This window comes from Bison bison, unplaced genomic scaffold (genome assembly GCF_000754665.1).
Source record: "Bison bison bison isolate TAMUID 2011002044 unplaced genomic scaffold, Bison_UMD1.0 scf7180017864037, whole genome shotgun sequence".
In the NCBI taxonomy this organism is placed as follows: domain Eukaryota; kingdom Metazoa; phylum Chordata; class Mammalia; order Artiodactyla; family Bovidae; genus Bison; species Bison bison.
The window spans coordinates 10880329-10898066 of NW_011494609.1; the positions used below are offsets into that span (position 1 = coordinate 10880329).

At 43.1% G+C, this 17738-nt stretch overlaps 1 protein-coding gene across 1 annotated transcript in view; it reads left to right on the forward strand.

Moving 5' to 3' along the window:
• DSCAM (Down syndrome cell adhesion molecule) overlaps nucleotides 1-17738 on the forward strand; it is an 853542-nt gene that overhangs the window by 500739 nt on the left and 335065 nt on the right. Inside the window, exon 5 of the mRNA XM_010835014.1 lies at nucleotides 16821-16967. Within this exon, the coding sequence (XP_010833316.1) occupies nucleotides 16821-16967 (147 nt within the window). The remainder of the gene's footprint in view (nucleotides 1-16820; nucleotides 16968-17738) is intronic.

Here is a 17738-nt window from a genome sequence, read left to right on the forward strand (position 1 = left end):
CATCATTCCTTCCAAAGAACACCCAGGGCTGATCTCCTTCAGAATGGACTGGTTGGATATCCTTGCAGTCCAAGGGACTCTCAAGAGTCTTCTCCAACACCACAGTTCAAAAGCACCAATTCTCCGGTGCTCAGCTTTCTTCACAGTCCAGCTCTCACATCCATACATCTACTATAGCAGTGTGTACATGTCCATCCTAAACTCCCTAACTATCCCTTCTGTGCCACCCTTCCACCTTGGTAACCATGTTTCTTCTCCAAGAAAATGTTTCTGTTTTGTAAATCAGTTCATTTTTTTTTCTGCTTCTGCATATAAGCAATATCACAGTATTTCTCTTTCTCTTAATACTTTTGTATCTAGATATGTTGATACTTTCATAAATGTAGCAGGCTCCAACAATATGATGCCTTATTGTACTAAGCTTATTTGGGGGAAAAAAATCAAAATATGAATGTCATCAAGCTTGTAATTCAGTGTTGTGAAAGGTAGGGACACAGGAAGTAAGTCAGAGAAACCTGGAGATCGCCTTGTCTTTGGAGAGGCTGAGGGTGTTTGGGGGAAGCACGGCGAGCACATAGACAGCCAGTTAGATCGAGTGCAGTTAGGTATGAAGTCGTGTGTTACAAAGTAGTTCAGGAAGATGAGGAGAGCCTCAGTATAGCGGAGTGAACTGTGGGGCTAGTGCTCCAGAGCAGGAGGATTTCAAAGACCAGGGTGAATACTGAGAGCCTCTCTTTCTGCTTTTAAGCATGCACACATGTGATCGTCACCTTAGGACACCTGCATTACCATTTGACAGGTGTACTGCCCCAGTCAAACTTCCCATCTGGCACTGTCCCCAGAGCAGGCCAGCATGTGGCTGGGCGCTTGGCACCAGAAGCAAAGTGAGAGCCCCTTGGGTCTCGCCACAACCACCACCCCCCCTGCCCCCGACCTCACTGGGTCAGTGAAAAAGTACAATCAGAATAATGATATTTCACACATGTGATCAGGTGAAAAGCCAAACAAAACAGAAGGTCATCTTTTGACATATTTGTTGTGTTAGTCTCTCTGCTACTGCTGCTGCTAAGTCGCTTCAGTCGTGTCCAACTCTGTGCGACTCCATAGACGGCAGCCCACCAGGCTCCCCCATCCCTGGGATTCTCCAGGCAAGAACACTGGAGTGGGTTGCTATTTCCTTCTCCAATGCATGAAAGTGAAAGTGAAGTCACTCAGTTGTGTTCAACTCTTCGTGACCCCATGGACTGGGGCCAACCAGGTTCCGTTCATGGGATTTTCCAGGCAAGCATACTGGCGTAGTTTGCCATTCCCTTCTCCATTTGACACATTTACCCTCCACATAAGCACTATACTAGGTTTCTCTCCTGCTCTGCGGCACTGCTCACACAAGTCTGGCCTACACTTGCTGCATCCTGTCTACATGCTCACCACCCACTGACACCTTCTTCAAAATCCATTCCAAGTGCACAAAGAGGGTACTAGTAGAGTTTTCTTTTAAGGTATTCAAAGACATGAGACTCTGAAATAAAACCTGGGGCTTCCCATGTGGCGCTAGTGGTAAAAAACCCACCTGTCAATGCAGGAGACATAAGAGATGTGAGTTTGATCTGAGTCAGAAAGATCCTCTGAAGGAGAGCATGGCAACCCACTCCAATATACTTGCCTAGGGAATGCCATGGACAGCAGAACCTGATAAGCTATTATCTGTATGGTTCATATAGTCCATATGGCTCTTTGTGACCCCATGAACCATAGCTTGCCAGGTTCCTCTGTCCATGGGGTCGCAACGAGCTGAACACAACTGAAGCAATTTAGCACACACATGAAATGAAACACAAAAGTACCCCTTCCCTTCTCCTAATTCACTCATGACCTCAGAAGTGAAAACTACAGTTAAAATTTTGGTGGCTATCTGTTCATTTACATCCACAAATGCACCCCGTCGCACACACACATCCATTGTCTTTGTATGTGCTCTTGCTGTTCCATTACTAAGTCACATCCAATTTTGCAACCCCATGGACTGCAGCACATCACACTTCCCTATCTTTATCCTTCACTATCTCCCAGAGTTTTCTCAAACTCGTGTCCATTGATTTGATGATGCTATCCAACCATCTCATCCTCTGTCACTTCCTTAGCCTGTTGCTACTGCTGCTGCTAAGTCGCTTCAGTCGTGTCTGACTATGTGCGACCCCAGAGATGGCAGCCCACCAGGCTCCCCCATCACTGGGATTCTCCAGGCAAGAACACTGGAGTGAGTTGTCAGTTCCTTCTCCAATGCATGAAAGTGAAAAGTGAAAGTGAAGTCACTCAGTCGTGTCCAACTCCTAGCGACCCCATGGACTGCAGCCTACCAGGATCCTCTGTCCATGGGATTTTCCAGGCAAGAGTACTGGGGTGGGTTGCCATTGCCTTCTCTGCTTCCTTATCCTCCTTCTCTTAATTTTTCCCAGCATCAGGATCTTTTCCAATGAGTTGGCTCTTCCCATCAGGTGGCCAGAGTATTGAAGCTTAAGCTTCAGCATCAGTCCTTACAATGAATATTCAGGGTTGATTTCAGTTAGGATTGATTGGTTTGATCTTCTCACTGTCCAAGGGACTCTCAAGAGTCTTCTCCAGCACCACAGTCTGAAAGCGTCAATTTTTTTGGCACTCAGCCTTCTTTATGGTCCAACTCTCACATCTATACATGGCTACTGGAAAAACCATAGTTTTGACTCTCTGAATGTTTGTCAGCCAAATTATGTCTCTGCTTTTTAATATGCTGTCTAGATTTGTCATAGCTTTTCTTCCAAGGAGCAAGTGTCTTTTAATTTCATGGCTGCAGTCACTGTCCACAGTGATTTTGGAACCAAGAAAAGAAAATCTGTCACTGTGTCCATTTTTCCCCATCTATTTCCCCATCCAAGTAATGGGACCAGATGCCATGACCTTAGTTTTTTGAATGTTGAGTTTTCAGCCAGCTGTTTCACTCTCGTCCTTCATGCTCATCAAGAGTCTCTTTAGTTCCTCTTTGCTTTCTGCCTTTAGAGTGGTATCATCTGCATATCTGAGATTGTTGATATTTCTCCTGGCAATCTTGATTCCAGCTTGTGCTTCATCCAGCCTGGCATTTCACATGATGTATTCGGTATATAACATTATATAATGTTCTGTAATTGCTTTATGTTATGTGCTAGAGATCTTTCCGGTTACTATACATAGATTCTATATTGACCATACTCTCTTAAATGGCTGAGCAGTAAAGATGCAGTCTAGTGCACTAATCCATTTGTCCTTGATTGACCTTTAGGTTTTTTTCAATTCTTTATTTTTTAAACAATGCTTCAGTGCACTTTTTGTGCAAATGTTGATTTGTGCACATAGATGTGCACATGATGTGTGTATGAGTGTCCCCACAGGATAGAGTCTTTGATGGGGAGAAGCTGGATCAGAATGTATGCAAGTCTTACATTTTAAGTATGCCAGTATATTGCCAAGAAAGCGAAAATGCTTCACCAATTTATATACTTACCAATAAGTGTTCATTTCCCTACATGCTTGCTAAGACTACATATTATCAAATACTTTATTTATTTTTCTAATTTCCTGGGTGAAAAATAGCATCTTGTTTTAATCTTCATTGACTTGGTAATGTTTTACCTAAATTCTGATCATAAATTAGTTAAAATACAATTTAATTTGTAGAAAATTGACACTTGTGATTTGAGTTACCTAATCCTGGAAATTGATATGCTTCCACATTTATCCAGGTCTTCCCTTATCCAGTTTGGTGATGACTTGTTCTTTAAATTCATTTTATAAATTACTAGCTGTTTGTAATATTTACCAGCTAAATATTTAATGTTTTTTTATTGATCTAGGAGGTTGGATGATTTATCATTATAGTTTATTGCCAGTTACAACTGTTGTGGAGCACTTTCCTCAAGCAGGAATTTCCATGGACATTCTTATTTAATATCACAATATTCCCAAGAAGGAAATAGTACCCCATTGCACAGATAAGGGGCTTCCCAAGTGGCTCAGACAGTAAAGAATCTACCAGCAATGCAGGAGACACAGGCCATATGGGTTTGGTCCTTGGGTCAGGAAGATCCCCTGGAGGAGGATATGACAATCCACTCCAGTATTCTTGTCTGGAGAATCCCCTGGACAGAGCAGCCTGGTGAGTTTCAGTCCACAGGGTCCTAAAGAGTCAGACGTGACTGAGCGACTAAGGAAACTGAGGCTCTGTTGGGCTCTCCTTGTATCCTCTGTTATACTGATAGGAAGTCACAGTACTGAGATGTGTGTATTATCCTTCTGGAAGTCCTCTCCCATCCCTGCCCACCACCTGTTTTTATCACTCCACGCCTTCCTGGGTCTCACCCTTCTTTCTCTCGCTGTGTCCTTTGCTGTCCCTCTTCCCTTACTTCCCTGCTGGAGGGTAATTGAGCATCAGTTCCCATAAAGGATCCCTCAACATGCAGAGCTTGGTCCCCAGAGCTCTGCCTCCAGCTCCACTTGTGTCATCCATGCTGTCACCCAGCATGGTCAGGACTGAACTCCTGTCTTCCCTGAAGAAAAGAAACCCTCCCGAACTTCTCTGCTCCGTCACTGCTACCACACTTCCATCGGACCCTTAGATCCAGTGCTTGGCGTGCTCCTCTCCCTCCAAGTTCTGTGGATCCTTTAGTTTGCATGTATTTCTCTGTGTCTCACTCATTTCCTCCCACAGCTGTCCCCATGCTTGGCCCAGGCCTTCCTGCTCATGCTCCAGAGTAGGGAGCGTGGTTGGAGGGTGTGAGTTGCCATCCCCATCACCAGGGTATCATGCTGGCTGGGGTGATGCTTCTAATGCTGTGAATACAAGCAGTCACCTCCGCTTGGTCCTCACTGTCTTCATCTGTAAACATGGGAATAATAAGAGACCCTGCACTATGTGGTCTTTGTATGAAGTAAATGAGTCAAAACGTATGATGTTTGAGCCTCGGTGGCTCACTGAGCTAAGAGGACCTAGAGGCTCTGATTAGAATTAGGACTCGTAATCAGCCATGTCTGCAGCCACATTTCTCCTGTTTATAAAGACAACCATTCCACTGGGTTGAGAGCTTCCCTGGTGGGTCAGGTAGTAAAGAATCTGCCTGCAATGCAGGAGACTAGGGTTCAATCCCTGGGTTGGGAAGATCCCCTGGAGAAGGGAATGGCAACCCACTTCAGTATTCTTGCCTGGAGAATTCAATGGACAGAGAAGCATTGCAGGCTACAGTCCTTGAAGTTACTAAGAGTTGGACACAGTGAGGAAGTAACACCTTCACCTTCACTTCATTCCACTGTTAGAGCCCACCCTGCTGCAGGATGACCCCATCTTAACTAGTGACATCTGCAGTGATCCAGTTTCCAAATAAGGTCACCTTCTGAGATCCTGGGGTTACGACTTAACTCATGAATTTTGGCCTTGGGGCTATCCTGGTGGCTCAGTTGGTAAACAGTCTGCCTGCAATGAAGAAGACCCAGGTTCAATCCCTGGGTCAGGAAGATCACCTGGGGAAAGAAATGGCAACCTACTCCACTCTCCTTGCCTGGGAAATCCCATGGACAGAGGAGCCTGGTGGGCTACAGTCCATGGCATCTCAAGAGTTGGACAAGACCTAGCAACCAAACCGCCACCATGAATTTTGGAAGGAACGCCAAAACAACTACTTGGATATCTTCTCATAAAGGGCAACTACTTTCTCTGTTGTGTGTGTTAGTAGCTCAGTCACGCCCAACTCTTTGCCACCCTATGGACTGTAGCCCACCGGGCCCCTCTGTCCATGTAATTCTCCAGGCAAGAATACTGGAGTGGGTTGCCATGCCCTCCTCTAGGAGATCTTTCCAACCCAGGGATCAAACCCACGTCTCCCACATTGCAGGCAAAATCTTTACTGTCTGAGCCACTGGTGAAGCTTCTCTCTCATTTGTGAAGCTTTTGACATAATTTTGTTAAACCATAATTTTTTTCAGGCCACTCAATTGCGCTCCAGGCAAGAATACTGTAGTGGGTCATCATGCCCTCCTCCAGGGGGTTTTCCTGACCCAGGTATCGAGCCCACATCTCTTTTGTCTCCTGCATTGGCAGACAGGTCCTTTACCACTAGGGCCACTTGGAAAGCCCAACTTCTGTTTCAGTTAATGCTAATTTATCTTCCAAAATAAAGAAATAGAAGATATTCACTCAGAAGCTCATCTCATTTCTATCACTATATATTCTTAGAACTTGGATTTTAATCTTGTGTTCCTTTCATTTTTCAGAAACTGTTATAAAAACTGTTTAGGAGAAAGCTCCGTTTCATTACACAGCATGGATGTCAATTGGAGGTGACAGTCACAGCTGATAAAAGTTTCATTGTGTTGTGCAACCAGTTGGCATCTTATTAGAAAAACCATCTGTTCTTTTAATTACTATTAACTCAGTTGAGATTGCAATAGCAAAAAAAAAAAAAAAACAAACCCTGAAGATATATTTCCAACTAAGTGAAAAATCAAACATACTTTTAAAATCTTCCTGAAAATAATATTGTCTCTATTGAAGATCTAACAGTCTGACTGTATGGGAAAAAGCCAGAGAATGTTATAAAGGAATAATTAACATCAAAATCTTAAAATATGCTCATTTTCATGTAAGAATACATTATGGTCATTCCTAGAGGGGAAAATACTCTTTTATGATTTATACATAAGGAAGTTTCTTGTTGAAAGCTAAAGAGAAGAATTTTAGCTTTCTTTCTTTTTACCCAGACTTAAGAAGAGATGTTTTGTATACAACTCATGGTGGATGTGGAGAAGGCAATGGCACCCCACTCCAATACTCTTGCCTGGAAAATCGCATGGACGGAGGAGCCTGCTGGGCTGCAGTCCATGGGGTCGCTAAGAGTCATACACGACTGAGCGACTTCACTTCCACTTTTCACTTTCATGCATTGGAGAAGGAACTGGCAACCCACTCCAGTGTTCTTGCCTGGAGCATCCCAGGGATGGGGGAGCCTGGTGGGCTGCTGTCTATGGTGTCGCACAGAGTTGGACATGACTGAAGCGACTTAGCAGCAGCAGCAGGAGCAGCATGATGGATGGGTTTCATCCATTCATCTCATGAACAAATATTTTCAGGTAGCACAGCAAAGGACTGCTCTGTGTTATGGAGATGAAAAGTTGACGAAAACAATTCAAGTTCCTGCTGTTCTAGTTAGGGAAATGTTGAAGCAATCTCAAACACATTCAAGATGACTTCATGTAGATATAATACGGTCAAGTGCTCGGAGCATGAGTGACCATGGATCATGGATGTGGTTCACCTGGGATGACATTGCTGCAAAGTTACTTTGGGAATTGAGGCCAGACTGATGGGAAGGAACCAGGCAAATGGAGCTCTGGGCTCAGGGACCTTGAGGTGGAGTGGTTAGAAGAAGAACATTTCAGGGCAGAGCACAAGAGAGAGAGAGTGTGTGTATGAATAACATGGCCAAACCTAAACCCTTGTGTAGCCATGAATAACTGGGTCTAGTGGGCCCACATCAGGACACAGAACGGTCTGATGGCAAATGTGCTGATTGCAGCAGGGGTGGAGACAGAGCATTAGAAGGCAGGGATCTTTCGAACTGGTGGTGCCCGGAGAGGCAAGTGGATGATTCAGAATATAGTTTAAAACAAGGAACAGAAGGAAATTCTGGTGGAAGATATATGCAGGGTGAAGAATGATTACTTTGGACAACTTCAGAATATGTCTCTTATGTTCGGATACTGGCAAACATGCTAGGGAATTGTTATTGTTTTGTTTAGTTGCTAGGTTGTATCTGACTCCTTGCAACCCCATGGACTGAAGCACAGCAAGCTCCTCTGTCCACTATTTCTCAGAGTTCACTCAAATTCATGTCATTTAAGTCTGTGATGCCATCTAACCATCTCATCCTCTGTCACCCCTTTCTTTTTCCTGCCCTCAGTCTTTCCCAGCATCAGGGTCTTTTCCAATGAGTTGGCTCTTCACATCAGGTGGCCAAAGTATTGGAGCTTCAGCTTCAGCATCAGTCCTTCCAATGAATATTCAGGGTTGATTTCCTGTAGGATTGACTGGTTTGATCTTCTTGCTGTCCAAGGGACTTTCAAGAGTCTTCTGCAGCACCACAGTTTGAAAACATCAATTCTTTGGTGCTCAGCCTTCTTTATGGTCTGACTCTCACATCTGTACATGACTATTGGAACAACCATAGCTTTGACTATATGGACCTTTGTCCATAAAATGATGTCTCTGCCTTTTAATATGCTGTCTCGGTTTGTCATAACTTTCCTTCCAAGGAGCAAACATGACAGCAGATATTATTATTCAAATGACATCACCATGATATTAGAGCAGGTCTCTGAGTTTCCATCTACTCTGGATCTGTATTTTTTTTGCCATCTTTTCGTCACTTAGTGTACTGATATGAGAACTCTTCTACATGGGCAATAAGTTCTTGCCGGGGTCCAGCCCTGGTGGATCCAGGGAATTCGAAGCGGGGACGGCGTCGGCGAGGATCAGGAAACAACTGCTTAATTGAACGTTAATTAAGGATATAAAGAGTAATAGAATAAGGATAGCTCAGTAGAAAAATTCAGTGAAGAAAAGAGGCTGAATAATTCAGCCAGAAGGTGAGAGAAAAAATGACATGGGGAGACCAAGTTTCGGTGAACAAGGCCCGCACTTTATTTTCCAAAGTAGTTTTTATACCTTAAGTTATGCATAGAGGATAATGGGGGAAGGGGTAGAGTCATGCAGTAAGCCAGGCTTTCTTCCTGCAAACTTATCATATGCAAAAGCTTAGGTGATTTGCATCATCTTCTGGCCCGGAGGCCTGTTAACATTTTAAGACCCTTTCTTCAGAAAACTTATTTTTCTCTAAAGGTGATTGGTCAGGAGCCACCCTCCAAAAGCATTAGATAAAGTTGCATTCCTACAGAGCAAAGGTGTGGTGGGCTATAACAAGAAAAAGAATTAACTCAAGGGTCCCAGGTTACAAACATTAAAGCTACTATTTACACCAATTATATTAATCAATACACTGCCAGACACAGCAGGTAAGGGATATGGAGACTTAGCAGCAAACATTGGCCCAACAAGTGAAAAACCCTTCACCAATACAATTTCTAATCAATCTTTTAACTGCTCAAAGGAATCTGTATTTAGACAGTTTAGAACATCTCATGCCTCTCACAGTTGGGAGGCTCTGAGCAATCACATGTGGCCGGAAAAACCTATTCAGGCAGGCTAGAGGATTTCCAAAGGAATTTGTAGGTTGAAACACTGTCACACCCAGGAATTATTAACTGGAGCTGTAAGCTAACTCTTTTTTCAGAGAGGTAGTGGGGGACAGCCCCTCGTAAAGTCAGAGGTGTAGGTGAGAGCACAAAGCAGAAAGTAAGCAGACTCTGGTTTTGGGGGGAAATGCTCAAGAATTTCCAGGGGGACTCCTGAGGCTCGATCCCGCCTTTGCGTATGTCGAGCCTCCTTCCTCATGACCTTTGTCATGGGTGGAGCTCCTCACGCTGGCTCCCGGCTGTGATAGAATTCCAGTTGAGCTATTCCAGATCCTGAAAGATGATGCTGTGGAAAGTGCTGCACTCAGTATGTAATATGCACTCAATATGCAATATGCCGGGTCCCGGCAAGTTTTGACCTTTTTCATTTTTGTTTTGGTTTGCCGCACAGCATGTGGGATCTCAGATACCCGACCAAGGTAGAACACCCCCCCCCCGCCCCATGCAGTGATAATGTGGAGTCTTAACCACTGGACCACCAAGGGTGTCCGCATCTGTCTACTCTCTCTCTCTCTGGTTTCTCTCTAATCCTTCCTACTGAAGAAAGGACTTCTGAAGACAGTGTCCTCACAGCCTCTTCCCCCAAGAGCCCTTTCCTCCCTCAGGCATGTAAAGGCCCTTTCTGGGTCTTGTTTATATCTTTCTACCCCTGTTAGTGCTCTGCTGTGTGACGCTGGCTCACATCGTGTTGGGAAACATTTTGTCTCTGGTGACCCAGCTCCAAATAGCAGAATTCTGATGTCAGATGCACCGTGGTCATTTTCACTTGTGTGTTTTTTCTAACACGTGAGGATTCCTCACATAAATAAGTACATCCATGAAGAGTCAGGAGGGAGCCCTCCTGTGTAAGTGGATATGGACTCTTTCTTCACTGTTGCTTTAGGCAGGCCTGATGGCCTTGGGCAGCGCTGGGTACACCTGATGACTGGCCTCTCCTGGAAGATCAGCTGAGTAAAACACATGACATTTACTTTTGTAGTGACCACCTTTAAAAATTTTTTTTAATTGGAGGATAATTGCTTTACAATGGAGGGTTGCTTTCTGCTATATAACAACACGAATCAGCCTTAATTGTGTGTGTGTGTGTGTGTGTGTGTGTGTGTGTGTATCAGTTCAGTTCAGTTCAGTCGCTCAGTCATGTCCGACTCTTTCCGACCCCATGAATCACAGCACGCCAGGCCTCCCTGTCCATCACCAGCTCCCGGAGTTCACTCAAATTCACGTCCATCGAGTCGGTGATGCCATCCAGCCATCTCATCTTCTGTCGTCCCCTTCTCCTCCTGCCCCCAATCCCTCCCAGCATTGGAGTCTTTTCCAATGAGTCAACTCTTATATAGCCCCTCTCCAGTATCTCGGTTGGATATATATATATATCCCCTCTCTCTTAAGCCTCCCTTCCCACCCCATCCTACCCCTCTAGGTCATCACAGGGCACTGAGCTGAGCTCCCTGTGGTATACAGCTTCTTCCTACTGGCTGTCTATTTCACACATGGTAGCATATATATGGGCTTCCCTGGTGGCTCAGATGGTAAAGAGTCCACTTGCCAATGCAGGAGACCCCAGTTCAATCCCTGGGTCGGGAAGATCCTCTGGAAAAGGGAATGGCTACCCGCTCCAGTATTCTTGCCTGGAGAATCGCGTGGACAGAGGAGCCTGGTGGCCTACAGTCCATGCGGTCGCAAAGAGCTGGACACGACTGAGCGACTAACACTGTCAGTGCTACTCTCGGTCCTTCCCGCTGTCTCTTCTGTAGCTATCATTTTAGTGCATGGCTATCTTTGGGTGAAATCTATGTGTTAACCTCATCTTCAGCAGTAGAACAAAGAGTGATTCACCATCTGTTTCATAGGTGAACTATCCAGAGAAGTGATCCATTCAGAGTATCTATGTTTTTTCCTTTTACTGCAGCTAATAACTGTCTATTACCATAACAGAGAAGTGATCCATTCAGAGTATGTATGTTTTTTCCTTTTACTGCAGCTAATAACTGTCTATTACCATAACAGAGAAGTGGTGAACTATCCAAAGCTTAAAAAGTAGGCTGTATTATGAAAGGTCACACAAAGTGATATTGACAGATTTAGAATTCAGATCCACTGGATTCCCAGACTCAGAATTTTTTTTCCTCCACAATGAGGAATCTCTCCAGGTGTTTGAACCTGTTACTCTTGGTACCAGGGAAAGACCGTTTAACTTTATAACAACAGAAAAAAAAAAAATTAGCTGAGTAGATTGAGCAAGCAATAATAAAGGGTGTATGTGTGTTAGTCATTCAGTTACGTCCAACTCTTTGTGACCCCATGGACTGTAGCCCGCCAGACTCCTCTGTCCATGGGATTGTCCAGGCAAGAATACTGGAATGGGTTGCCATTCCCTTCTCCATGGGATCTTCCTGACCCAGGGTTTGAATCTGGGTCTCCCGTATTGCAGGTAGATTCTTTACCGCCTGAGTCACCAGGGAAGTCCTTAATAAAGGGTACTAGAACATGCCACTCCAGTACTCTTGCCTGGAAAATCCCGTGGATGGAGGACCTTGGTAGGCTGCAGTCCATGGGGTCGCTAAGAGTCGGACACAACTGAGTGACTTCACTTTCACTTTTCACTTTCATGCATTGGAGGAGGAAATGGCAACCCACTCCAGTGTTCTTGCCTAGAGAATCCCAGGGATGGCAGGGCCTGTTGGGCTTCCGTCTATGGGGTTGCGCAGAGTCGGACACAACTGAAGTGACTTAGCAGCAGCAGCAGCAGCAGCAGCAGCAGAACATAAGCAGTTAATTATTTGTGTCTAAGTTCCCCAAGAAGGAAAACCAGCATTTATCACCAAACTTGAATTTATCCTTGTGTATTCAGTTTGGTTATACATACTGATTTTCCTCCCTTGGTAACTGATAGTTTCTTCCATCCCAATGAGATGATGATTATAATCCAGTCCCTTCCCTCCAATCCTGTTATCGCATCAAATGCCATGACTCTGCCCCTGAGACTCAGATCTGTTTAGACTGTAAGCTCCCTGAAGGCGGAGGCTGTGTCGCACTCCTTTCTGTGTTCTCAGAACCTGGACAGTGCTGTCCCGGGGAATGGATGCACGTCTCAGCTCTGGTTTCTACTCACCCAGAACACATGGCCCACCATAGAATCAGCTCCCACTTGCTCCCTTCAGGACGACATGCTTGCCGGCTGGCTGCAACTCACAGTTCGGCAAACTGGATTCCTAGACCTGTTGCTGTTTCTCTGCCTCTGATGCTGCCAGAAACCCAAAGGCATGGTGCTGAGCCTCAGAATGTGCCATCTGCTGTGAGTTTACCACTCAGCACCATGACGGGAGGGTGGGGCTGTAGGACTGCTACCCTGAGAATTCCTACGGCATTCCCAATCATGCCACTGCCCCATTTTCTTTGGTAGTTTTGATCTTGGGTGGCCTCAGCCTGCAGCAGCTGGGAGTGGGGCTTCAGTTTCCCCACCAGAGAGATTGAGTTCAGGTCCTGGCGACGAGATCACCAATCCTAGCCACTGGACCAGTGGTCAGTGACCAGGCCCTCACCCTTTGGCTTTGCAGAAGAAGTATTCCCACAAAGATGGAAAGTAGTGAAACAAGTAAAGTATTTATTAGGAGGAAAAAGAGTACAGTATATGTGGATAGACAGATGGGCTGACCCAGAAAGAGTCACTGAGTCGTACCCTCGTGGCAGTATGAGGCATTTCTTCCAGGTTTCCTCTGATCAGTCATTTTGGTTTGCCTGGTTCACAGTCCATATTTGGTGCATCTCGGAGCCCTCCCATGAGTACATACGCATCTCTCAGCCAAGAGGGATTGAAGAGGCTTATGGGTAGTTAGCATCACTTAGCACCATTCCCCTTTGACCCCCAGAAGCCTTTCTGCACTCATATAGTCAGGGAGGTCTCCTGACTTTGAGAAATAAGTGGTCTGGGCAGGGCCCAGCTGCCTCTCCTAATTGTGCTGCTGTTCTTATTCTGGGGTTTCAGTCCACAGGAAATGAATCTCCTATCACTTTATCCTCAGGCTCCTCACCTACCTCCCACCTCAGTTTTACATTTCTGGATAGAACTAGTCCACTAGCCCCTGTGCTGAGCGTAGCAAGGCTGGTACTAAGCTGTAGGTTTTCTTCACTGGCATTAACACACCAGCTCATGCCAATAAACACTGGAGACCTGTGCCAGCACTCAATTGAAACCCATTTCTTCTGGGTTTATGCAAAGTTCTAAGAGCTTTGGTATGTCTGGTTTCTCTCAGCACACACATCCTGAGAGTATCCACAGCGATTCTGTCAGCAGAGAGAGGTGACAGCTCAGAGCCTGGTGGTAAAGGAGGGAACCGTGTGTGTTCGTGCGTGCTAAGTTACTTCAGTCTTGTCCAACTCTTTGTGATCCTATGGACCTTAGCCCACCAGGCTCCTCTGTCCAAGGTATTCTCCAGGCAAGAATAATGGAGTGTCTTGTTGTGCCCTTCTCCAGGGCATCTTCCTGATCCAGGGATTGATCTCATCTCCTTTACATCTCCTGCCTTGGAGGTGGATTCTTCACCACCAGTGCTACCTGGGAAACCCAGAGAGAACAGATGAACTATTAAAGACAGAACTGGGGACTTGAACTCCTGGGCCATTCAGGGCATGTTGAGAAGCCAAGATAGCTTCTGATATATCCCTTTAATAACTGAGCAGTGTGGCTCAATAGTCTACAACTGCAATCATGACCCTAAATCCAAAAATCATTCACGATTGTTCAGTTGACTGCTTTGCAGTATGTTTAACATGACAAACAAAAAGTGTGGACTATATTTTAGCAGTGTTTATATGTAAAGTGCTAATAATTTTCCAAGGAAAATAAAATTACCTACAAAAGTTTGGCTTTGCACAGTTATATGTTACCAGACAGTTCTGAGTAGTAAAGGGGTGTGTGTGTGTGTGTGTGTGTGTGTGTGAGAGAGAGAGAGAGAGAGACTGTGTGTGTAGTTTATTGCTATTAATATTTTGTTTTAATATTTGCCTATCTTAACAGAACCACATTCTTCCATCTCATTTAAGGCTGTGAACAAATCCATTTATTCCATATGATACAAAATCCTTTGCTGATGTAAGGCAGAAAGCAGGGTGCATTGAAAAGCAAGGGGGTGGTTGAGAAGATTCCCTGTTACCATGAAACCAAGACACCTGGTGTCCTAGTGACATAGCTATGCCTCATTGTCCTAAGAGTTCCCTGTATCTTGGGAGTTTAGGCTGAACCCCAGGACTCTGGGTCTTTGTGGTCCTCTCCTAATCAGATTCTTCTATTCTTCATTTTTATTTTAGGTTTTAAAATATTGATCAGTTTGGTGATGGGGTTCAATGAGAAATAATGGGTTCGACAGAGATGGTTCAAATTAGCATGGGAATTCAGCCAACTCCTTCTTCCTTCCCTGTGAATATCTCAGAAAATGTTTCACACCAACAAGGTTCTCAATTCTCTGAAACACCATGTCTTTAGAGAGTTTATTTAGCATGCTAAGTGGATAAAAAGGAGTCAGCTATTCCAGGAGCAAAGTGAGTGATTAAATTAAATGTACCTGGAGAGTAGAGCCCTCTTAGGAATCAGCGGAGTAATGAGCGCAGGCTGCTGCTTCTGCAACCTGAGCATCCCCTGACACTCGGAGGAGCCGTGCACAAGAGGCTCCCCTTACATTGTCACCACTGATGATGGCCTGTCAATTCTAGTGCAAAGACGCCGTCTTCGAGTGGTGACAGGAGTTAATATAGTAGCTTTTTGCTCCTTGTTTCTGTCTTTCTGTACTTTAAAGTAACTGGTTATTAAAGCATTATGTAAGTATGCAAAATATATTGACAGGAAAAAATGTTTCAATTATACACAATATATACTGGTAAGACCTGTTTGGCATGTGATGACAGATGACAAGTGGTAATTTTACTGGCTGTTTTCAGGGGGAGGATAAAGCAAAAGTAGCTAGAATATACATAATTCCCTTTTTCAGCTATTCTAATGTTTAGCATATTTATAGCATATTTTAAAATAAGTAACTAATATATTTGTTAAAAAAATAAATTTATCACTTAAAGGTATTTTATCCTTTAGTAGTTAATTGGTGTTCTTCTGGAAAGCTTATGCTGGATCAGTGTTTGTTTTATGATTTTTTAAATTCGTGTCCATTGAATTGCTTTCATATTGCATAAGAAGCAATAAGCTGTTTTTACTTTATCTGACAGTTGATCTATGAATAATTTATACTTCTTATAAGAAGTAACCATGGGATGGCTGTGAGAATTGTGTTCACAGCTTTAAATATTTGAGACCTACAATTAATGAAGTCAGAACTTCTGGCAAATTCTGATTAATATAAACCAAAGGCAGTTTCAAATGAAACTAAGGAAAACAAACAGTTGAAAAGAATGTGAATTTTTGTCATTTTGGTCTTTTCCCAAAGAAGCAAAATGACATTACCTTTCAAGTAGAATTGCATCAGATGTAGAAATTTTCCATAGGAAAGGCTAACAGTGGAACACAAGGAGTTGAGTCTCCCACCATGTAAGTGCTGGCGCTCACCTAGGAATGTACTCCTTTGCTTTTATTTGGTGTATCACAAAAATTATCACTGAACAGTGAAAACTTATCTTTAGGTATTTACATATCTTTAGATATTTTAACATTAATTGGATATTAATTAGTTAAAGATATTAAATATCTTTAGATAGTTTTGAAGGAAAGACTCTTCTTTATTCTCCTTCAAGCAACAATGATGCTTGGTCTCTTAATGCTGGCCATTTCTGTTCAAACTGAGTTATAGAGGCAAAACCCACAGGTCACGGAGAGCACATTGTATCCAGTGTTGATATGCAGGAGAAAGAGGTGGGTATCACTTTTTTCTTCCTGAGGTGAAAATGCTATCATCGATAATTTCAGTAGTAATCAGAAAATAGAAGCTCTCTAAAGCACTGAATATAGGAAGAATTGATCTTTATCCTAGAATATAGATGTAAGTGTTGGTTATCATTGAGGAAATTAGTCTTTCCTGGGAAGGTTGTGGAATATATCATTGTTCGTTAGTCTAACATGTTTATGTATTTATTGAAACATTTGAAATACTTACATGATATAGAAATTTATAAAAGAAAATTAATACTCCTTTAATTTGTCATATTCTGAGAGAAAAGTGATGGTCAAAGAAAATCTGCTAAATTAGCAACATACCAATTATATGCCAACTCTCTTGCTCCTAAATAAATACATGACCTAAAAAATTAATTAATGAGACTCAGCTTTGCAAGTATGTATTTATTTTGTAGTATACTCACTAAAATCCCCTAATTTAGAATAAAGTATTAATGTAGCTTGAACCCTTAAAGTAACACACACACAAACGCAAACACACACACACATCTATTATTTGCCTTCATATGAGTTTCCTTCAGGTGAAGAAAATCTATTCAGTGCCTTTGTATGACTGGGTTGCTTCTGTTCTGTTCTGTTTTAATGGGGTAATCATTTTCTTCTATTTTAGGATCTAGATTTCTCATCACATCCACGGGCGCCTTGTATATTAAAGATGTACAAAATGAAGATGGATTGTATAACTACCGCTGTGTCACGCGGCACAGATACACCGGGGAGACCAGGCAAAGTAACAGCGCTAGACTTTTCGTATCAGGTAAAAACTCATCGGCACTGAGATTTCTGTTTCTGTTTTCTTTTGTTAGTGCTCTGGGATGACTCCAGTAAAATCATGGAACTTACAAGTAAAATGAAGTCTGTATTTCTGTCCCAAAATATTCTAGCAACTTGAGGGTTTTTTAAATAAAAAAAAAAGAAAGAAAGAAAAAACTTTTCCCGATACAGTACAATGCAAATATGGATATTTCACCTATTGTAAAATTCCAAATTTCTTTGACCCTATATTATTGCTACTTTGTTGACAATGCCTCCTCTCACTATTGTATGTTATGACTGGTGATACCAATTAGCACCTCAGTGCTTTCTACTCTGCAGAGCTCTAAGGGAGCAGGACATAGTCCTTGGAACACACCTCTTATTCCCCATCTAGCAGTAGTGGAGAAATTATCCACATTGACTTAGAAGGGTGGGTTTGGTGGGGGATGGGGGGAGACTCAAGAGGGAGGGAACATATGTATACTTATGGAAAATTCATGGTGTTGTATGGTGGAAGCCAACACAAAAATGTAAATCAGTTATCCTCCAATAAAAAATTTAAAAATGTAATATTCTATGCCCATTGGTTTAATACAGCTCCTTTTTTAAGACTATCTTACACATTTTTAAATATAGCATATACATTATAAAGTGAGTATAATGATAATAATCATTATTAGTGAGTATAATAATAATGAGATTTTGAAATGTATATTGATTTACAAATAAGGACTCAATTTAATGACTAAGAACTTTCTACATTATATATATA